The following is a 24,078-nucleotide window of genomic DNA, read 5'->3' as shown; positions in this document are numbered from 1 at the left end:
TTTCCACCATTAATCATCATGCTTCACCTGACCTGCCTCTAGACGTGTGCAGGACATGAGAAATGTGCCATTCTCTCTAAACTGGTACTGTGTAAGATTGAGAAGGGAACACAGTGCGACCAACAGAAAAAGCAATGCAAAGAGGTATTATTATTAATGCATGGAGGGTGGCGGAGCCAAGCAATGGGAACATGGCAAAGAGCAAAGTGCATTCCCATTCTCCCTCTCATTGTATGAAGAGAAGAATAACTGAATAGGGCGAACATGTTACAGTCAAATATACGAACTACTGAAATGGGAAGCTGAAATGTTCCAGGCATTTCAGAAGCATACACAAAGTTGCTTCAAATGTTACAGGGCTGGATCCAGACTTTGCTCCTCTAAGAAGGAACATCCCTTGAATGCAGTTCTGCTCAGGGGATGTTCCCTGTGTGTGTGTGTGTGTGGTTTTTTGGGGGGAGGAGGGGGCAGATTCCAACTCCCCATGCAACCCCTGACACTACCTCTGGCCAGTGGCGTAGCGTGGGTTGTCAGCACCTGGGGCAAGGCAAGTAATTTGCGCCCCCTAACCCGTGGATTTGCGCCCCTAACCCTAACCCCCAGATGTTGCGCCCGGTGCGGCCGGGCCCCCCTGCACCCCCCACGCTACGCCACTGCCTCTGACACTGTTCTGGAGGGCTGGGCAATCCTCCTACAACACCCTGGGAAATGGTGCTGGGAGCTGCATGGGTTGGGAGGAACTGGTAAAAGTCACCCCTCCCCATCTTCCCTACTGGTAGGATGCCTTTTGTGAAGAAAAAGGCGTCTGCAAACGGAAGGACCCTTTCCATCCATCCAGTCTGGATCCAACTGACATGTGCATATAGACATGAGTCTATAACGTGTGAAGCAAGCATGAACCTGTGGCCCTCTAGTTGCTGTTGGACTACAATTTCCATCACCCCTGATCATTGGCCATCTTGACTTGGGTTGATGGGCATTGGAGTCCAACAATATCTGGATAGTCACAAGTTCTGTCTCAAGGCAAATCTAAAAAAATGTAGTATAAACACCAACAACTAGGAAACACTGGCCTGTGAGCGCTCAAATTGGGGAACAACCTTTACCAAAGGTGTCATGGGCTTTGAAGACACTCAAACTCAGGACGCAAGGGAGAAACGTGCTAAGAGGAAGGCACACTTGGCAAATCCACCCAGAAACCAATGTCCCCACTGTGGAAGGACGTGTGGATCCAGAATTGGCCTCCACAGTCACTTACGGACTCATTGTCAAAACCGTGTTTATGGAAGACAATCTTTTTTTAAAAAAATAATTTTTATTAACCGACCAATCAAATCAAATCAAATCACATCACATAAATTCCGAATTACAAAGCCGAATTTTAAATTTTTGTTCGGAACTTGAAATATGGGTCCCCCCAACAAAAATTTATGGAAGACAATCTTACTTGGCTATGAGTGGTTGCTGAATAAGAAGAAGACCTCTGTTATAGAAGATAAATAAATACACAAGAATCCTATCTCTTCTTCAGATGTTATAACTATGAAGTGCTAAGCTGACAAATAAAAACCCTACAGTTTTGTTGCTGGATATAACAATAAATAGCTCTGCTATTAAGTCTGAATAAATATTCAGGTAAGAATCGGCCCACTAACTTTAATAGGGATTTCTGTATGTCTTCTAACTTGAATCTCTTTGTGTCACAGGAAGAGGGGCCCATTTAGTTGACAAACGCCATTTTCCAAAAAGAAAGACAATGTACTTACTTTTGAAGTTTCTCACTGGCCTCCTGTGAAGCCTCTAAAGCTTGCTGAAACTTCAGTTCTGCATTTGCTCTCTCTTCCGCTGCTTGCTGAAGATGGGCCGTCAGCTCCTCATTTTGAAGCAGCAGCATCGACACAACATCCTCTCTGTTTTTCAGAGCTTTTTCATAAGTTATGAGAGTGGCGTTGAACTGCTCCTTAAGGTTCACTTCTTGAGACAAAGACTGGTGTAAACTGCAAAAACAAAAAGGTAGGTCTTCTCAGTATGGTCAGAGCAGGTTTGGCATATAAAAAGAGGACTTTTAAAAGATGTTACACCATGCCCAAAATATTTCAATGTAAAATTCAAACAGCAAGCCAAGAAGATCTGAAGCACCCGTGCTAACTGTTCCACAATACTTTAAAAATAAACACAAAACTAAATCAACGTTTGCATAATGATGCATGCATATCGTGCTACAGTGGTACCTCGAGTTACATACGCTTCAGGTTACATACACTTCAGGTTACAGACTCCGCTAACCCAGAAATATTACCTCAGGTTAAGAACTTTGCTTCAGGATGAGAACAGAAATCGTGCTCTGGTGGCGCAGCAGCGGGAGGCCCCATTAGCTAAAGTGGTGCTTCAGGTTAAGAACAGTTTCAGGTTAAGTACAGGTCAAGAGCCAGTGTGGTGTAGTGGTTAAGAGCGATAGACTCGTAATTTGGGGAACCGGGTTCGCGTCTCCGCTCCTCCACATGCAGCTGCTGGGTGACCTTGGGCCAGTCACACTTCTCTGAAGTCTCTCAGCCCCACTCAGCTCACAGAGTGTTTGTTGTGGGGAGGAAGGGAAAGAAGAATGTTAGCTGCTTTGAGACTCCTGAAGGGGAGTGAAAGGCGGGATATCAAATCCAAACTCTTCTTCTCTTCTTCTTCTTCTACAGACCTCCAGAACGAATTAAGTACTTAACCCAAGGTACCACTGTATACAGACCACTTGCCTCTCAGCAGTACTATGAAGTAGAGGGAAGTGATATGGCCTATTCTCACGAAACAAATAAAAAACCCAGGATTAAATACACTAATGCACTATTGACCAACAGCATAACATTTTGTTACAGCCAATGGCTGTAACAGTAGCTGAACAGCCAGTAGCTGAAACAGAGGAAGTGTGAATAATTAGCACTTTCCTTTCCTTTCCTTTTCGTGATCTTGCATATCCTCGATGTCAAGATACATCAACAGCTTGGGGAACGGATCCATTGAGACCATCCCATTAGCACAAAGACTTCTGCTTGTGCGATGGAAACTACCCTGCTCCTCTCTCCACAAGACCCTCCAATTTGGGGATATGTGGGGGGAGGAGAGAGAGGGGAAGTTCCACGACAGAAGTGGAAGCCCTTCGGCTAACGTTACAACTCCGTTGGACACAACCCTATACGTAGATCTTTATTTCTGCAGAAGTGTCTGAGAAGCAGCAGTATGGTTCACACCTCCTCTGTTGCCACTGCTAAGGATCATCCAACTCCAGCTAGGACTTGATACTTAATGAGTGCAACAACTTCTGGAGCATCATAGGTTCCCCACCTGCGCTGTAGAACTTGGTGGGCGGGTAGGGTGGGGGAAGAAGCTTAAAAATACTGAGCTCACTATAATCAGTGCAGCTTTCAGCTTGGTGCCCAGGGTGAGCACTCTGCTTGTCCACATCTAAGGCTGGCTTTGGGTGGAGCAAAATCCAGGTGCACATTCATTGGTCTTTTAGAATCAGATCATCTGATTGATTAGACCCCATGGATGACAGCTAGTGGCTGTTAAGAGCAATTAAAATGTGCTACCAAGGCTGCAATTCTATGCACACTTATGTGACACTAAGTCCCACTGAACTATATTGAACTTGCTTCTCAGTAAACAAGCATAGGAGCACACTGTTGGAAAGTGATGAAACATGCTTAGGGTGCACTATTTATCACAGTTTTGCCCCATTATTACTCCCATCAATCCCACAGTGTGGTATTTATGCAGTTAACCTATGTTTTTCCACATAGCAACCCAGTGAGGTAGACTAGGCTGAGAAACAGTGACTTCAAGGTTACCACTGATATAAATGAATGAGTGGATATCTTTCCTTAATTATTTTTGTTTAAAATAAATACATAATCTGAGCAGCGTTTAAAAATCTTTGCCCTATATTGCTTTTGCAGGGAGCCATTCTCCCCACCATGTGCATATTTGTTTTCTTGCAAACATTGGGTTGGATAGATTGGATGTCACACATTTGAACCATCATGGAAGTAAGAAATGAGGCATAAATTGTGTTTTCCTATTTTGAGATTTGAAAAGTAAGCATTGAATAACAAACAGAACTCTGTGTCAAGAGTGTTGGCGCTCCCCTTTCCTTTCTGCAGAAAACACGACCGCATTGCCATATCATATAGAAATTAAAACCCTCTGCGCATGCATAAGTAAAATATGGCTGATTTAATAGGAATCTAAAAGTTAAAGGTCAGAGTATCGGTATGTCATTACACCTGCCACCTGAGGTTGTTTGAAAATGGTGCGAGGTACCTATTCAATTAAATAAGGACATTCTGAAACTATAAATAATGTATAAAGAAATACGAAAAAATCCACAGAGCAGAGAGTCTAAAATAAATAAATAAAAACCACTGGAAGAGTAGCAGATAAAATATATTGACTCGCATTTCACAAAAAAAAAAAAAAGAGACGGGGGGGGGGAATTAAATACTAGAGCATTTCAAAGGAAAATGTAAAGCTATAAGCTGAAGACATCACTGTCTTGCTTTTAAGACACTTAAAGAGTTTCATAAAGAGAAGCCTAGAATTCAGTTCTTCTTCACTTTATTTTCTGCCGTTCACCTGCAGGTTCCATGGCGGGTTACAATAATTAAAAATTAAAAAGAGTTAAAACATGTGCATTAATTTACGTCCAAATAAAGATGCATAGGATTGGACCGAACCAAAGGATTCAAGTTACAAGAAAGGAGATTCTGACTAAACACCAGGAAGAACTTTCTGATAATAAGAGTTCTTTGACAGTGGAATGGACTCCTTTGGGAGGTGAAGGACTCTCCTTCCTTGCAGGGTTTGAAGCAGATTTGGGATGGCCAGCTGTCATGGATGCTTTAGCTGTGATTCCTGCTTTGCAGGAAGTTGGATTAGATGACGCTTGCAGAACATCAGAGAGCTTGAAGGCCTCTGGCTTATGTTTACTGTACATTAAGAAACATGAAAAGATCATGTTTGAGTTGGCCTCTTCTGCACCCTTTCAAATCAATGGACTTCAGTTAGTCACAAAAAGCCCAAACAAAACAAGAAGAGTCAGTGTGGTGCAGTGGTTAGCGTGTTGGACCAGGAGGAACAGGGTTCAAATCCTCACTCGGCCAAAAAGCTCACTGGGTGTTCCTGGGTCAACCACTGCCTCTCAGCTGAACCTACCTCACAGGGTTGTTGTGGGGATTAAATAAGGGGAAGAACCATGTTCACCACCGTGCGCTCCTTGGAGAAAAAGGCGGGCTATAAACGTAATAAACAAACAAAATAATGTTCCTTGATTTCAGTGGATCCATTTTAAATATGACTTAGTGAGAGACAACAAAATCCAGATAAAAAGGAAATTAAGAAGAGGAAGGAGAGAATTCTTAGGGGTTGGAAGGATGAAGCAGCTTCAGGAGGCAAGGGAGGGCCACATCAAATGAAGTCAGGGGCCACATGCACCACCCAGGCTACAGGCTGCTCACCTCTGTCTTCCCTGACTTGCGACAGACATAGAAGTCTTTCCTAGTCCTACCTAGATATGCCAGGGATTGATCTTGGGATTATCCAAGGGCAAAGCATGCACTCTAGGTAAAGGTAAAGGACCCCCGTTTGGTTAAGTCCAATCAAAGGCGACTATGGGGTTGCGGCGCTCATCTTGTTTTCAGGCCAAGGAAGCCAGCGCTTGTCCATAGACAACTTTCCAGGTCATGTGGCCAGCATGACTAATCCGCTTCTGGTGCAATGGAACACTGTGACGGAAACCAGAGTGCACGAAAATGTTGTTTACCTTTCCACCACAGTGGTACCTATTTATCTACTTGCACTAGTGTGCTTTCGAACTGCTAGGTTGGCAGGAGCTGGGACAGAGCAACGGAAGCTCATCCCGACACGGTGATTCGAACTGCCAACCTTCCGATTGGCAAGTCCAAGAGGCTCTGTGGTTTAGACCACAGCACGACCCGCATCCTCCTAAACACGCTCTTCTACTGAACTATAGCCATTATTCATGGGAAATAAATCCCTCTGAACACAATAAGACATAAATATAAGTAAACATGCATAAAATTGTGCCGCATGACAAATTCAAAAGGCCAATTTGCCACGAAGAGTGGGCACACGAGGTGGAATTGAAGACAGAGTAACGATCCTAATTTCATGCAGAATGCCAAAACCCCCAGCAAAAGAGCACTCTGCTTCAAAAACATTCTGACAGCATGATGTCACCTTAATATATCTTTTGTGGTGTTTTTAAAGACACTTGAAGGAGTAACTCCATATTTCCAGCAAAGTGAAGAATTATGTGAAGTGGTCATTCAGTTAAAAGTGACACTTTTCTGATAACAGCAAATCTCTCACTGCTGGAACACAACTCGGGCACTGGAATCACCTCAAAAGCAAGTCCAACTTAATGGTTGTGCTATATGCCATTTACTTTTATTATCATCCCCAGGAAATAGGTTTACCCTGCATTAAAATTTATACGGCTCATCTTGCAAGCTGCTTTCTAAAAATTAGCTTGAAGGAAATAGTGATTCAGGAGACAGAGCGGAAATCAATTCCAATTCGATATTGATAGCTACCGTACGATGTAAACTGTGTGTTCTTTCTAATTAAATGTAAACACGCTTGGTTCTAAAGTCCAGCAGTGATGACAACAGCCATTAGAATGGATTGCTTAAGCATTGATCAACCGATTTGTCTGAACCTTTTGTTCATATCATACGTATTCTTGAGCAATCTGCGGCAGGGTTAGTGTCAGTTCCAACTGACTTTAGTTTAGGTCATCTTCAGGTAAAAAAAGAAAAAAACTTGACAGGAATGTTGAGTGCTCAGTAATGCCTAAAGTTATTCATTAACTATGTCCTTCTGATAGCTAATCAATACCATTGCATGGAGCCAAGCACACTGCTCTGAACTGCCCTTCTCCCAAAAGCCAAGTCTTGGTAAATATTTAATGGTAGTAAAGGTGTTTTGGGTCGCTATCAAACTGATTATGTTAAAGAACTCTTAAAAGAAACTTTATCTTCCCTCTCTCTGCAGAATTTGTTCAGCAATTCTATAGCCCTGATGCAAAGTGGTTCGAGGAATGCATTTCAATGCATCTTTTGAATGGTGGATATTCACCTCTGGTGTGCAAGAAAATAGTTTTGTTATAAAAGAATCAAGAGATCTCTTTTAAAGACCTGTATTTCCTTGCTAAAACACTATATAAAGGCAGGGGAAGGGATCCTAGTGCCTTTCATAAGTTGCTGGACTACAACTGCTATTATTCCTGACCACTGACCACGTTGGCTGAGACTGATGGGATCTGGAGTTCAACATCTGGGGGGTGGGGTGTCACAGGTTCCTCAACCCTGTTAGAAAGCAACCCAACCCTCTTGTGCCCCTTTGCGACAAGGAAAGGCTGTATTCCAGTTTCCCAGTTCCATGCCTGCTTTACATATGACGCAAGCTGTTTGCTAATTATGCAGTCAGGTATACTGTATTAGCTGTTTAACTGTCTATCAGCCGCTTCCTGTATGTTCCTGGCAAATATCTCAAAAACGTTGGGGAAGGATCAGAAGCAACTTTTTTTTTTAATGCCCATTTGCTCATGCCAGAATTTGCTTACTCTTCTATTCGCTCACAATAGGAGCAGCTTAATGGGGACAGAGGTGTTGCAAACTGCCTGCTGCCTGCAATGCTGTTGCTCTAGCAATACGTATTCTGCATCCACGCATATATATTCAAATGCCATTTTGGAATCTTCAGCAAAAATCACACCACGGGTTTTGTGGCTGTAAGTATTCTTGAGATAACATTACAAGGGAAATGGAAGAAGCCAACATCAAACTATTACAACAGGATTAAAAAGCACACCAAAAGTTGGTCCAAGTTTAGAATCCCCCCACCAGCATAGGAGCCAACTCCTGGCGGGGGGTGGGAGGAGTCCTCGTGCAGGGCTTCTGTTGAAGGTCTTCATTAGCTCAACGTCATCCAATATGTGTAGGTCAGTTATGTGGTAGGTGAAGGAGTACTGGCTTTTCCTCTTTCCATTTAGGCTGTAGCCTTGAGTTTTTGGACAGCATTTCTCAATTTAGAATCTAATCCACACCATTCATCGTTTCTATACAGCTCCATCATGCCTTCTTGGAATCATCTCTCTTTAGCCTAAAACACCCTATCTGTTTAAATCTGCTTCCTAAAGATGATCCTCTTACCATTTTAATTGCCTTTCCTGCAACTTTATCAGAGAAATCTGCGTAACCCAATACATTTCTGAATGCTTCTGAGGCAAAGTACATCTAAAGTTACACTAGCAAAAGTGCATCCCTATGGGCCTATGGAAGGGGAATGGAGAAAGAGTGGGCAGAGTTTGGCCCATCCGCTGCGAACGGAGAGTTGTCTTGGCAAACTAAAACGATCCTTTTAAGACGCTCCTGTTGCCTATTGTAGTTTCTTGGTCTCGGTTGCTTGCTTCAATCATATTTAGTGTCCTAGAATGAAATAAATATTTCCAGAGAATAACAATGCAGTTATTTTTCTAAGTAGATGTAGCTCCTCTACCCGCCAACAAGCCCTGTTTCCAAGTCTAGCTATGACCCCTGGATTGAAAAGGTTCTTGGCAGAACCCTTGAGGCAGGGAGGGGTCAAAAAAGTCTAAAAAAGGAGCAGGGAATTCAACTGCACATCATAATGGACGCAAGGCTATGCTGCTGATACTATTGTATGGTTTTTGACACTAGCTCCATTCACTCCCTTTGTTAAATCACTCCTAAGATGTGTTTTCTAAAAATGTCTTCTACAGGGAGAATGCAGGGGTAATAATCAGGTATTCTATTAGGTAGTTTTTTTAAAGTCCCTAAATAATCATTTCATGGAGAGAACTGTGATTCCTCCATTTAATCAAGAGTTAAAATATGCACAGTAATTCCTTATTTTCATAATATTCCTTTTGACAAAGATAACAGCCATGAAAACAGTTCCCACCTGGCCAAACCTGACATACAGGTTTTGTTGAGGAAAAAAGAAATGCATGACTTAATTATTGAAATGGATCTATTAGAACTGTCCCCCAATCCACCTTGCCTGCCCCACCTACAGATGAACTTCGAATGACCCGCTTTATGCAAAAAAGAATTGTAATAACTTGCACTAAAAGCTGCTTATAAAGCTCAGGCTGCCAGGAAGACAAAAGCAGAATTCAGAAATGCATGTGATGCCCCTAGAGGAGAAACGTAGGGGGAAAAGTCACCTTTTATCAAGTTTACTTTCATATCAAATAAATAGCTAAAGTAATCTGAGCTGTGCTATAAGTTACTTCGTGCTAATTATGTTTGGTTTCATTAGTCCTTGATACTGTCTATTGTTTAAATTGCTTTCATTAAAACAGCAGATGGTGTCAAGAGTAACACAACGAAGAGACATTCCACTACCCCAGCATTCCTTGAGTAAAAAGGGCAGTATTATAACAAGGGCTCTGCCCGCCCCAATCAAGTACCGGTAATACTACCATGAAAGAGTGTTCTGAGATTATTATTATTATTATCATCAAAAAAACAAGAATTTTCAAATGATTTAAACTAAAGGATGGTTTTCATTGTGCTTTGGGAGGTTAACTCTGCAGCCATCTCCTTATTTTAACCATCTCACCCATTTTCAGTATTCTGAGGTATATATCGGTGCTTACAGAACCAAAACAGCAACACCCATGAACAAGAGGAAGGTATCAGCAAGGTTGGGGAAAGCTGAATATTTAAAATAGAAAAAAAAATATTTAGGAGGGAAGAAACAAATCTTAAGGGGAAAAACAGCCCTGCTCAATGGCCAGTGAATTGGGGGGGGGGGGCAGAAAACAGGGTGGCAAGGGGAATGGAGAATCCAGACAGACTGAAGCACTGAACAGGAGAACTCCATGCTATAACTTTTTGTTGCATGTCTCACTTGCAGGACTATGTTCTGGTTTACATACGGCTGGACTTTGACTTAGATCTTCATTAATGTTGGTAGATTTGGCACTGCCCACTTCTAGACACGTAGGATTCCTTCCCTCAATAAGGGTATAGCTGCAACTTTGCGTGCCACATTTATATACAGATTTTCTGCCAAAGCACTCAAAAATGATATGGAAAGGGACAGGGAAAATTAATGGAGGGCAGGTAATCAGCTGAAAACAGCATAATGTCCTGTAGCAACAAAACATCCTAAAGATTGACAAATTCACCATGGTATGGTAAGTTGTGGTGGACTAGAGTTTATTTCATTGGCTGGACTCTAGTCACACAGGCCTATGCCAGGGGTTGAGAACCTGCAGCCCTCCAGATGTTACTAGACTCCAGCAGTCCAGCCACAATGGTCAAAAAGCAGGGATGATGGGAGCTATGATCCGGCAACTTCTAGAGGGTCACAGGTTCCCCATTCCTGGTCCATAATCAATTCATTAGTCTTCAGGTCACCATGATGCTCCACGTTGTTTTTACATGCTAACATGACTACACATCTGGAAGCTATAATGCTTCAATCTTAGCCATGCTTACTAGGGAGTAAACCCCACTGGATACAATGGGCTAGATTGAAGTAACCTGGCACATTAGCAGAATCTAGTGTGTGGTTCCCACTAACATAATGGGGCTCCCCCCCCCAAATCTACTCTAGTGGTTTGGGAGAACCCCCAAAACAGCACATGGGGAGCTGAGAGGGGGATTGTTCCATCTGTCAAGCAGAAACGCTTGCCACCAACGGATCAAAACAGTGTGGCGTATTTCTCCCAAGAGAAATTACTTAGGAATAAACGTGTAAGATTGCATTCTCAGTCATGGTGATTAACAGCAATTTTCAAGTTTAGGGCCAGTGCACTTGAAACCTGATAGGACAAAAAACAGGGGAGGACTGTTCCAAGTTTTGGGATGACAACTTGTTGGCCCCAGTTAAAAACAGAATTCTGGACTAGATGCATTTTGGCTTGATCCAGCAGGATTCTCTTCGTGCCTTTTTATGACATGACAACTCTGAAAGTTCTTCTTTGTACTTTTGTCGAAATGTGTTCACCAACTAAGCCAAGGAATTAACCCCCACATTTATATTTCAGGGTTCCCTGAGAGCTCCCCCTTTTTTTACTGGAGGCAGAAACGTGAGAAAAGGAGTCAGAGCAGTTTAGGCTTGGAATGCTGCATCTTATATAAGCCCCTCTCACTGGTCAGGTGAGTCTTTCCCTCTCCAGCTGCAATGACCTTTTAATTTATTATTATTATAAACTTCCAAGGGATAGAAGAAAATGTCATTTGGTCTGCATTCTTAAGTGAAGTGATCTAATCCGCACCTTCCAGAACAATACATGGTTCAGAATGTCATCATCTTTTGGACTTCACGCTTCTCCAAATGTTGCTACACAGTTCTTGGCTCAAAAGAAAACAACAATGTACAAACACACGCACATACACACATGGATATAAAGCAATAATCAGTATCCAGGTTCTGACTCTAGCTTCCTTGGGCTTGGTCCATTTATGAAAATAGCTGACCAAGCAGCACCTATGCTTTACATCATAGGCTACTTAAAATGAATCTTGGAAGACATCAAAGACCAGGGATGTCTCTGAACCTCAGCCACCCTGGACCACTGTGTCAAGAGAATGGCATTTTCCCCATGTTCAGGGCTGAGACCATGGGACTAAAACAACCAATAAAACACAGGGGCTGGCTGTATATCATGGAAAAGACATAGAAAAACAAGAGCATAAATTGAAAGTTTTCTCTAATCAAGAGATGGCTCAATCTGGAGCCTGAAGAGCAGGTCTGGTAATTGTGAGGCAGGAAGGGAGTTGAGGCAAGATGTTGAGAGGATAGAGCTGTGCGTGTCATGTGGTCTGTCTGCACCCCTTAAGCTAGCCTACTGTCCTCTGGTGCAGTGGAGAGCACTGTTCATGCCACCAGTGCTGAAGTAAGATTCAGCTGGCAGTCGGGTTACATTCTGTACTTGGAATGTGCCTTTCACCTCAGAGAGCAGAATGTCTTGTGCTGGACCAGGTAAGGACAGTGACTTACCTTCTCAGGCTGCAATCTCATATGCGCTTATCTGGCAATTAAGTCTGACTGAATGTGACTTCTGAGTAGATATGTATATGATCACACTGTTAAGTCCCATTCCCCGCCTGGGTTTCTTTTCGACTCATTGCTACAAACAGACAACACAAAGGCGAGTGAGGAGGGTCTTCTCATATGGATGTAGGATCCACAGTAAAAGGTTATACGTGTGATGGGGAGGATGCTCAGTTGAGACACTGTCAGGAGAAAACGGAAGAGTGCTTTCGGAGGGAAAGTCAAACTGTTATGTACTGAAGTTCTCACCCTGGCCAGCAGGGGGATACTGTAGATAGTTTTCACTCAGGTCCACATATGCAAATAAGGGATCGAAAGTGACGTTCAGTGATTGGATAGTTACAGAAAATGGTTACTGTTGCGTTCTAGTGGAGCGCTATATAAGCAGGCTGGCTGAACCCTTCAGTTCAGTTCTGTTCTGGCCTGTGAATAAACAAGAGCTGTTTGAAGAATCGCTGTGTCGTCTGATATGTTCACCCACAACTTAACACAAACCATTGGAGAGTTACAGTGCCACCTGTGGCTGTAGAGAAGGATACAAGAGAGACATGTTTTGTTGCAGCTGAGGCAGAAGGTGGTGTCGGTTTCGCTGCTACAGATGCACCACGGCTTTTCTTCTCTCTGCGCTCCTTCCAGTGGTCATTCCTCGTCTGGTCACTGCTGTGGATACATGACTTGACTATCTGTCTCCAGGCACTGCAATTGTCTGCAAGGGATTCCCACACAGCAGGGTTAATGTTGCCATCCTTCATGCCATGTTTGCAGGCATCTTCGTAATGCAGAGTTGGTCTGCCAACAGTCCTAGGACTTGAAGCCAGTTCCCTGTACAGCACGTCCTTGTGGATCTTGCCATCTTCCATTCTGTGTACATGACCAATCCAGCGCAGATGTCGCTGGGACTCAAGTGCAAACAAGCTGGGAATATGGGCTTGGGAGAACACATTTTTGTTTGAGACTCTGTCCTACCATGTGATGTTCACAGCACATGTGAAAGGCATCGAGGTATTTCTCCTGGCAGGTGTAAGTTGCTCGCTTCCATAAAGCAGCATGCTCAACACCCACAAGTCCAGAATATATATCTTAACATTCCTGTGTTGTGTATAAATTGTCGTCTAACTGGAAAACCTGTTTATTTGCCACTTGGGTAAATACCACAATATGCTAAGACTTCACAGTGATATATTTTAAAGCTAACAACATGTCTTGGAATTAAAGCTCTCAATAATTACTAAATCTTAACAGTATTCCCTATATGACACCTATTGGAATCAAGTAACTGCCTGCAAAAAATCCATTTTATCTTACTGGACCAGATAAATACAGTGGTACCTTGGGTTACATACACTTCAGGTTACATACGCTTCATGTTACAGACTCCGCTAACCCAGAAATATTACCTTGGGTTAAGAACTTTGCTTCAGGATGAGAACAGAAATTGTGCTCTGGCAGTGTGGCAGCAGCGGGAGGCCCCATTAGCTAAAGTGGTGCCTTCAGGTTAAGAACAGTTTCAGGTTAAGAACGGACCTCTGGAACGAATTAAGTACTTAACCCAAGGTACCACTGTACATTTTGAAAGAAAAAGAAAAGAATTCCGGTTTACCTGAAGTAAAACGACCTATTGTTTTGCCATTGTTGGGTGAAAGATTAATGGCCATCACTAAGGGGACCATCACTTCTTAGCTATCAAGCCTAAAAATACATATTTAAATTTTTGTTTTGGGGTGCTATTTGCTCCCTGCCAGTTCAAGTTTTAACATAATTTCATTGGTCACAATATCAGTTTATTTACTCTGAATGTTATCACTGCATGGTTCCCAATGTAAACACTTCCGCTGAATGCAGCATAGCTGTTTGTGTGCTGAAGGTAAACTAATGCTTTGGTATGGAATTGAAGGGGAGGATGTTAGGATCCACTATTCAGGAAGAACTTTCTGGGTCATGACCTTTTCGTAAGCTGCTTGGCCTCTGGGGCATTGTTAAGGGGTGGCCCAGAGGGACAGAACCCCCTGCTCATTTGAATGGGGCCCTAGATTTCCTGTCTTTCACCCCCACTTAAAAATAAATAAATAAAAGTTTGCTTACAGGGTGGCTTTACTTCTGAAGATCTGCCGCAAGTTTGCATCTATGCATATAAATCAGCATATGCAAATTTTATGCAGATTTACACCATGGACCTGTGTCTCAAATCTTTAAGGCACCGAGCAATACCCAAAAAGCTTCTGACACTCTCTGTGTACTCCTGGGAAGGTGAATCTTTAGTACAGGCATGGCTTTTTCAAAGAGGAAACATGTAAAGGGGTAAAGGAAGTAACCCTTGTCAACTCAAGTTTTGTTTTTGGGCTGAAATAAGTCCCCTGTCAAAGCCACACACTTTCTGAGATTGTTAAAAGTTCTGGGATAGACATGGAATCAGCATCGTGTGCTAAAATGGTAAACTATTAACATCGGTTTATCAAATTTAGATGTAGGGCACACAAGAGTACCTTAATGGCGAGATCTGGGATGTGGGAGAAAGAAGGGAGCTAAGATATTAGAACAAGAGAATATACTATGGAGGAGAAGAATGTCAGCAGCTTGCCTCATCAAGTACTGACAAATGGAATGTGAGAACTGCTCCTTAGATGAAAGGAGGCAGACGGAACAATTCAACTAATGGGATCACATTGAGCTAATGGGATCACTCTGACTTGCTTGGCTTCTGTGGGCATATGTCAAAATGCTAATGTTATTTTAAGGTAGTTTCTTTTATTTGTATATTCACTAGCAGTCGGCCATGACAGGTTTGGAGAATTTCGAGGCAGTTAAAACACATCCACATACTTTAAAAGTTGTAGGACAAAAAAAGCTAACTCCCTGAAAAGAGAAAAAGAGGTTGGGACAGGGGGGTGGGAGTGAAGCAGATGCATGCACACAGAAGCAAGGCCCCCTTTCACTAGTTCTCCACTAAAACCCTAGGCTTAAACTCCCCTCAGTCTGAAAAACAACAACAAAAAACCTCGTTTGAGGGTTTGGACTGCTTGAAAAGTGAGCAAACCTGCTGCTGAAAGAAACTTTTTTTTAAAAACAACTTTAGCAGGCTGACACGAAGCCTGACCTGAGATATGCAAGCAAAGCAGCTTGCAAAGCCCACCAAGTACAATGGTGCCAACTTGCTCCTAAAGCACGTTTAGGGTGGCAGCCTTAGCATGCATGCAGAGAGCAGTGTTTTTCTGGTATTCCCATCATGCTGTGCTGGTATTTTTAAGCTCAGTGATGAGTGCGAGTGGGGGGGGGGAATGTTTCTGGAACTCGACGCCTCTCCGTTCCTGCCCACTTCCTGTACCGTGGGTGCTTCTTAGGATTATAAAAGTCATGAACCACAATTCAATTAAGAAAACGGTTGCATAATACAACTTGGATTTTGCACAACTGTGGCAAGTTTCCCTGTTTCTGATTTATGTAAATAACAGAATCTTCCGACACCAGAATTCCTGGCATTCGTTTAATTAACTCCTTTAAACAACCAATCACTTAAAAACCTTTCTATCTCTTAACAGCACACATGTATGGGTATCTCCTCAGAAGCAAATCCCACTGAGTTCAATAGGCCTAACTGCCATAATGCAGGATGTATGGTCTAAGCATATTTTTTTTTAATTTTTTAAAATATTTTATTAAGGGTTTTCTTGTTTTACAGTGTAAGTGTAATGCCTCGTATTTTTTTTCTCTTCCATGTAACATTTTTACAAATCTGTTTCATTTGATGAGGCATTAGGGAGAGAAGAAAAAAGAAAGAAAAAAAGAAAGGGGGTGGAGGGAGGGGAGATGGATGGGGGTGGGGTCGGGTAGCGGTGTTTCTATTATGCTTAATGTATGTAGAGTTTGGTGTCAGCGTGCTTGTGTTGTTCACTTGTGTTCCTTTGGTGGTGAGAGAGGTTGGGGTTGGCCTAGGGTGTGATTGTTTGTTTGTGATTGGCTGTGGTGATCTTTGTTTTCGTGTGTGAGTGAGGTGGGTGGGTGTTTTGGATCAGGTTAGCCATATTGATTTGTATGCTGTTGGTGGATTACTGTCGTTGTCCTGTTGGGCTGTGTATGTGATAAAGGGGAGCCATACCGGGGTGAAGGTGTCTTCTTCTGTTTGTCCCCGTGTCAGTTTCAGTGGTCTAAGCATATATGGCACAGATCCTGGATTCTCACCAGCCACTACCATCACTTCCTGGTACTGATGATTCCACACTTTGGCCACCATATTTTGAAGCTGGTTCGCAAGCTATTCAGAGTCACTCATTTCAAAAATTCTTACACCCAGGACATTTCTCTGTAGGGGGGTTGGCATGAAACCAGCAGGTAAATTGTCCTGTCTCGTGATTTTATATACCAAACTGCTACAAACACAGGTAATAAGAAGCCGCAACTGATTATAGTTTCCCAGCTTGCAACACAAAACAGACATACAAGTGGAAAAATGGCATCCAATGTTGTCAGATATGATGCTATGCTAATCCTGCGCTCTCCCCATCACCCCTGTTTCTGTGTACCATCTGCAAGAAGTTGTATGTAGAGCAAATGCTTTCTTCTTTATAATTTTGTAAATCTGGCTATGGTCACTAAAATCCTGTGAAACGTAACATCTTAGAGAGGCCATTCAGTAAAAGCCCGGGGTCACTGAGCTCCGCCCTGGAAACCTAAAGATCTGATAAGATTACTTGTATTATCTACAACATCATTAGCTTTAATACGACTAGTGGTTAAACATAGATAAGCTTTTGAGATACTATTGTTATATTCTATCTTGTAACAGTGGGCAACCTATTGTGACTTCACACTGGTCTGCTTCGAAACACTGCTCTTCTTTCATACGATTATCCTCTCAAAGAACAGGCTAAAAAGAACTTAAAGAAGCTTTTTCTGGTGCAAGTAAATGAAATACCACATATAAACCAATATGAGCAAATCTGAGGTTCCTACCCCACAACTTGAAGTTGAAAACAAATTCCCCAACCAGGGGAAACAGGAAAAAACAACCATCTATCATATATACATAAGCAACGAGACCTGCAGTACCTTAAAGACTAACAAATTTATCATGGTTTGTGAATTTGTGAATTCGAGTTGACTTCATCAGCTGCATGAAATGTAAGCTGTCAGATATACATGATTGGGGCGAGGGAGAAAGAAATGTAGAGACAATGACAATTACATCCAAAGTTAAATGCAGCTAAATTTGTGTACATTCACAAATCAGTGTTGCGGATGATGCACCATTCCTGCAATGGTAAAATAATTAATACTAGCGGTAAAATAATGATGTGGCAAAATGCATTAATTGATCACACAACTTAACGTAACACAAATAATTTATGAGGTACACTAACAAATTTCAAATCTGCTAAACTCTAAATCATGAGAATGCAATGGTTCATTCCTGATCCAGACATTACAATTTGGAGATTATATATATATATATATTATATATACAGTGGTACCTTGGGTTACAGATGCTTCAGGTTACAGACGCTTCAGGTTACAAACTCCGCTAACCCAGAAATAGGACCTCGGGTTAAGAACTTTGCTTCAGGATGAGAACAGAAATTTCACGGTCGTAGCGGGAGGCCCCATTAGCTAAAGTGGTACCTCAGGTTAAGAACAGTTTCAGGTTGAGAACGGACCTCCAGAATGAATTAAGTTCTTAACCCGAGGTACCACTGTACACTGATTGCTACTCAATTGTCAGTGTTAATTACTAAATAAATATTTAAATGTTTTCCTAGTTCTAATGGCAGGAAAATGCAGACCTTATGACCTCTTGGCGTGCTATGTGGTGAGTTCCCATAACACAAGATTATTCTTTAATACCCATTTACAGGAGCCAAATACAATAACTTCTTTATAATTAATTAAATGTGATAATACCAACTATTGGTATATCTGTTGAAACATTTTAATGTCTTGAAGATGAGATGGTAAGATTTTCTCTCTAAGGAAAGCCCAAAAGTGCACTAGACCCTTTCTTATCTTTTGGAATAAAGCTTGGCATTGAGGGGTAGGAAACCTGTAGCCTTCTAGATGTCACTGGACTCCAATTTTCACAGCTCAGAGGTTATGCGATACAGTGGTACCTCGGGTTACACACGCTTCTGGTTACATATGCTTCAGGTTACAGACTCTGCTAACCCAGAAATATTACCTCGGGTTAAGAACTTTGCTTCAGGATGAGAACAGAAATTGTGCAGCGGTGGCGCAGCAGCAGCTGGAGGCCCCATTAGCTAAAGTGGTGCTTCAGGTTAAGAACAGTTTCAGGTTAAGAATTGACCTCCAGAACGAATTAAGTACGCAACCAGAGGTACCACTGTATGCAGTCCAACAATACCTGGAGGGCCGCAGGCTCCCCATCCTGGCATATGAAATGGGAAGGGTCTCAAAAGTCAGTCAGTTCAATCAATCCCTAGCTGTGAAGAAGGAAGAACCTTTCATATTTCCACCCAGCCCTAAATCCACTCAAGTGCCTTACAGTGCAGTCCTATTCATATCTATTTAGAGGTCCCACCAATTTCAATGAAACTTACTCTCAGGTCTGCAGACCAAAACTCACCAAGGATTTTGGCAGGTTTAGGGGAAGATTCACGAGAGGAAGCGGTGCTCAACCCGGGCATGGAAAAATTCAGTTTGGGGTCCCAGCGCAGGGTGGAGGACAAGCATTCACAAGAGAGAATCAGTGGGTAGAGGAAGAGTTACAAACCCTCCTGCCAATTCACTCTTGTTAGTATGACCTCCAATCTCTCCATTAGCATTACAAAAGAAGCACAGGGTTTGGAACCCCACATTCCTCTTAGAAATTCCTCTTAGAATTTCGAATTCTGCCCTAACCAATCTCACTAACAGAAAAACAAACATTCAAAACCCGACAGGAATAAAAACACCTTCCTGTCTGCCTTCCCTTCACCGTTACTCCCCGCCCCTTCCCACACAATTCTATTTAAAATACTTTCTTTAAAGCAGGTCTTGCTTGGCACATGGAAATGTCAGATCTGCATGTGAAAACAAAAAAAATTACATAAGAGACAACAACAAGATATATTTTTTTTCTTGCTGGTAATAACGGGGGGGGGGGGGGTCATAGTGTTTCATCCAGACTTGGCTATACTGAAGAGTAGACCCATTCATTTCAAAGGAGTCTACTGTAGGTATGACTAACAGAATAATCCAACCCCCAACAGAGCTGGGTTGCGCAGAGGCACCTCTCCGCTCAGCTGGCCTCCTGCCAACTCCTGAACATGTGACTAGGCGGCACCTTGGTGGGCTTTACACCACACCAGACAGCTGAAATCCTCAAAATGGGGCACTGGGATCAGGACTGAGGTAGCCCAGGATCTGCTGAATGCTAAGCCAGTCACACTGCTGTTGCACAGTAGAATCAGGCTTGATCCGGACCCAATCACTGCATCCTGCCCTCCACCTTCTGCTGGGGCTGCCATAAGGGTCTGGGATGCCAGCAGTGGGTGGGGTTTTAGAGTGTACCCTAAGACTGGCTACAACTCGTAGTACAACAGGTAATGAAAGGCAATTCAGAAGAAGAAGAAGAAAAGTTTGGATTTGATATCCCGCTTTATCACTACCCTAAGGAGTCTCAAAGAGGCTAACAATCTCCTTTCCCTTTCTCCCCCACAATAAACACTCTGTGAGGTGAATGAGGCTGAGATACTTCAGAGTAGTGTGAATAGCCCAAAGTCACTCAGCAGCTGCATGTGGAGGAGCGGAGAAGCGAACCCAGTTCACCAGATTACAAGTCTACTGCTCTTAACCACTACACCACACTGGCTCATTAGGACTTTAGCACAACACTTTACTTGGCTTCTTCACCATACCCAAACCATTTGTGTTTAGGCACCATATTAAAACTTGACCTCCTCTAGTGGTATTATCAACTTTTCTATATTGATACTGACTCTTCTGCAATCGTACTATTTAACTGGGAATGATTTGACACATTTTATTACGATTGTTTTCCATGTTTTATTTTGCAAGCTGCCTTAGAAATCTTAAGGCTGTAAGGCAGGATAAAAATGGTTCTACAGAAACACATTTCTATCACTTCAAAAAACATAAAACAATACGAAGTCCATGAGTTGTATTGATTTGTGTCCCAACGGAAGGCTCTTTGATCCAGTGGAACCAAAAGGGGAGGAGAAGGTGATTTTCTCAGATTCACCCTTTCTCCCTCAGTTTTCTGCATCATCTACCATGTTTTCTCAAAGGGTCCTCCAACCCACTTGAGGAAAGTTAACGGGAGGCACAGGGGGGCCGCAGAAGGAAGGGGAAAAAAACTCCCTTCCCTTTCCCACCAACAGAAGCCTCCATTGGACCAAGCAGCCTTCTGTCAGCAGAAGGGCACAATTGGATACCACCCTATCTGTTTAACAAATTAAGAAATACCAGGAAACTGTTACTGCCATTATTGGTTCCTGTCATCGCAGTAATTTATAGTTCTACTCCCTCCTTCTCTTATATCCCTCTTATTAGACTGGAGGGCCTGCAGTTAGGGATTGATGTGCATTTTTATTTATATTAAGTACACACTAAGCACTTCACAAATAATAAATGATGACGTCCCTGGACATCTCTCCCCTTGCTAATGGGTACTTTTTGCACACAGTGAAAATGTTACCTGTGAAAGGCAACATGATGGAAGTTTTAGGTGTCCAGGCTTTTTATGTCAGAAGGGCACTGAATCTTCTGAAAAATGTGATTGGATAAATCTTAACATATGACTTGGAGGTCCTTCTAGACCTTTGCTATTTACACTTTTAAAATAAAACCCCCAAACCCTATGATGAAGCGTGTCCTTTCTTCTTCAAGAGAACACTCCCCCCCCCCCAGATTTTGGAAAGCCAGTTCCCAGCTACCCTCACAGTCACAGGTCTGGTTCGGTTTTCAGTGGTGGCCCTTGAGTTCTGGGAGAGAAAGCAAAGAGACCACATGCTGAGAAAGGAAATTCTGTGATGTTTTAAATGTTTTCCTTTCCCAACTTGAATATTAGGGGCAAATGTTATTAGAGCAGCGTTAAAAAGTAAAGGTACCCCTGACCATTAGGTCCAGTCGCGGACGACTCTGGGGTTGCGGCGCTCATCTCACTTTATTGGCCGAGGGAGAAATGTTTTCCTTTCCCAACTTGAATATTAGGGGCAAATATTATTAGAGCAGCATTAAAAAGTAAAGGTACTCCTGACCATTAGGTCCAGTCGCGGACGACTCTGGGGTTGCGGCGCTCATTTCGCTTTATTGGCCGAGGGAGAAATGTTTTCCTTTCCCAACTTGAATATTAGGGGCAAATATTATTAGAGCAGCATTAAAAAGTAAAGGTACTCCTGACCATTAGGTCCAGTCGCGGACGACTCTGGGGTTGCGGCGCTCATCTCGCTTTATTGGCCGAGGGAGCCGGCGTACAGCTTCCGGGTCATGTGGCCAGCATGACTAAGCCGCTTCTGGCGAACCAGAGCAGCGCACGGAAACGCCGCTAGAAAGCAGCATCTTCCAGGGAAAAAAGAAGATGGGGTGGGGAGGGGGCCAGTGCAAAGTACCAGTCTAGATTGGGAAAGCAGTGCCAAAATGTCATTGCAAAGCTCATTTTCCTTAATAAAATGGGAGGGGGCCAGCCAGCATTAAGCACACTTTTAAAGAAGAATAATGAATGCAATCATGTGTAGATTGGCCATTAGAGAGGCAATGATGATTCAGCAAAGCTGACAGGTGTGTAAAAGCTCAAGCCGCTTGGGACTGGAGACCCCGGGGAAACAGGGACTTAAAGAACTTGGGATTCATTGGATGTTTAATGGTAGAAAATAGAGAAGAGGAAGTGGACTGAGTGAAAGGACTGGGTATGGGAAGGAGTTAGAATTTATGTCCCATAGTGCAGCAGGAAGAGGAAGTGACTTGGCAAATTTTAAGTAAGTGAATACAGGAGGTGCTGAAAGAGACCGAAAGGTGAAAGGAGGAAGCAGGATATATTTGGTTTTCGGTTGTTGTTTTTTACTCTTGGCATCTACTGGTCTGGGAAGGCTCCTGCCTGGACAATTATCAATCAGATAAACTAACCTGTTTATCAAGCCTCTTTTTAAGGGCATAGATCTGGTCAAAGGTCTTGAATAATGAGGCCACTTACAGGCTGTTTTTTCCCCTTAAAAATAAAATAAAATTTAAGAGCCTCCACCCTGAGTATCCTCCACAGTTCTAGAATATATGCAGTTGGAATGTGAGTATTTCTTTACAGATTTGGGCATGAGGGAGATCCGCTGATCTCAGGTGCTGGAGCCACTAGCTACAAAGGATACAGTGAAACTTTGCAACCTGCAGGGATCCATAAAAAGCTTAGTTCTCAAACGTTTTGGTTCTCGAACGGCGCAAACCCCAAAGTGACTGTTCCGGTTTGCAAACTATTTTTGGAAGCTGAACGTCCAACAGGACTTCCGCGGCTTCCGATTGGATGCAAGAGCTTCCTGCAGCCAATCGGAAGATGTGCTTTGGTTTCCGAACGTTTTGGAAGTCAACTTCTGGAACAGATTCCGTTCCGACTTCCAAGGCACAACTGCACTTCACTTCGGTAAACGTTTTTTTAAATTATTACATAGGAGAATGAATTTTTTCCAGTACCGACCCAGCCTTTGCACAACACTCAGGGTTTTTATGATTTGCATTAATCACCACCTCAGGAATACAGTGGTTAGAAAATTAGAACAGTTTAACTGGCAACATTGTAACTCCTAACTGTCATGCAAAGTTTTGTTTCAGGAATGATTTTCAGGTATTGAATCAGGCTGAATGGCACCATGTCCTGAGTCACAACACAAAGAAAGAACTTGCCTGTCTTCATTCCCAGCCAACTTTTTCTTGGCTCATGAGCCTGAGGTAGATTCCTTTCTGTTTCTCTCCACCCCCACTTTTTCCTTCTTTAGATTAAATAGGTTTTTATTATTTTGGGGGGTAACCCCATGGCGTTGTTTTTTTTAAAGGAATAAAAAGAAGAAGAATCAAATGGAAAACAGCAGTCTCTGGATAAAAAAAATGCTCAAGGAACCATTGTGTGATTATAAGAAATCTTTCCTCATTGAAATGGCTTTGAACTTTCATGCTACAACAGTTGTGAACACCCTCAGGTCAAGGGTTCCTCTCCTCCAGTGGAGGTCAGCCTCCTCCCACATCAGTGAGCTTCATGAGCCCAATGGAAACATCTTGCCAGGGCTGGTCATAGGGGAAGCAAGAAAAGGACAAGAGTGCAGAATTGGGGAGGCACTGATCTGGATAGTGGGGAAGGGCCAGTTGGGTTTGTAGGGGAGAGGCCTGCCCCAGTGACATCAGATGCCGTGACCAGCACCTTTGAGCTGCCTGACTTGTTTCTTGGCTTGTAACTTTGAAACATTTTTTTCTTGTCCTATATAGTTTCTCCCTAAAATATGCATCTGAGAAACTGAATTCAGGGATATTATTACTCTGACCCTTTTCTCGCTTTTTGTAGTCCTAGGAATAATAACACAATAGGGAAAAAATTACATTTCATTGGACATTGCTTTTTCAGTAATATAAATTACATTACCTGTAATAAATGCGAAGGGTCTGGAGCTCTTCTTCTAGTTCTTTATATTGTTGAACAGCTGCCTCTCTTTCTTGTTGCATAGCCATCAATTTTCCCTACAAAGAGAAAGCCAGTTTAATTTCCCCCCTTCCTTGTTTTTCCCAAAATAACAAAAATATATTACTTTATACATAAAAGTTGGCAGTATTCCATGCAAATGCCTTGAAGAGCAACCCTATGCATGCTTACTTGTATGTAAGTCCCACTGAGTTCACTGGGGCTTATTCAGGTAAGTGCCTTTCAGGTAAGTGCCTGCAGGATTCAATTTAGAGGCCTGCTGGATCACACTAAAGGCCTATCTAGTCTAGCTTACTGTTTCCAACAGTGGCCAATAAAATGTACCTGAGAAGCTCACAAACGGGACATGATTGCAATGG

General features: G+C 42.7%; 1 protein-coding gene across 4 annotated transcripts in view; it reads right to left on the bottom strand.

The window, feature by feature from the left end:
* MIPOL1 (mirror-image polydactyly 1) overlaps nt 1-24,078 on the bottom strand; it is a 187,970-nt gene that overhangs the window by 31,962 nt on the left and 131,930 nt on the right. For all 4 annotated transcript variants that reach the window (XM_083616858.1, XM_083616859.1, XM_083616860.1 and 1 more), the window contains 2 exons: nt 23,663-23,757; nt 1,767-1,997 (listed from right to left, as the gene is read on the bottom strand). In XM_083616858.1, coding sequence (XP_083472984.1) covers nt 1,767-1,997; nt 23,663-23,757 — 326 coding nt within the window. The remainder of the gene's footprint in view (nt 1-1,766; nt 1,998-23,662; nt 23,758-24,078) is intronic.

The sequence above is a fragment of the Podarcis filfolensis genome (genome assembly GCF_964270895.1).
Source record: "Podarcis filfolensis genome assembly, chromosome: 1".
NCBI lineage: Eukaryota > Metazoa > Chordata > Lepidosauria > Squamata > Lacertidae > Podarcis > Podarcis filfolensis.
The sequence above is the reverse complement of the archived record's forward strand: the minus strand, read 5'-3'. Positions and strand labels throughout refer to the sequence as shown.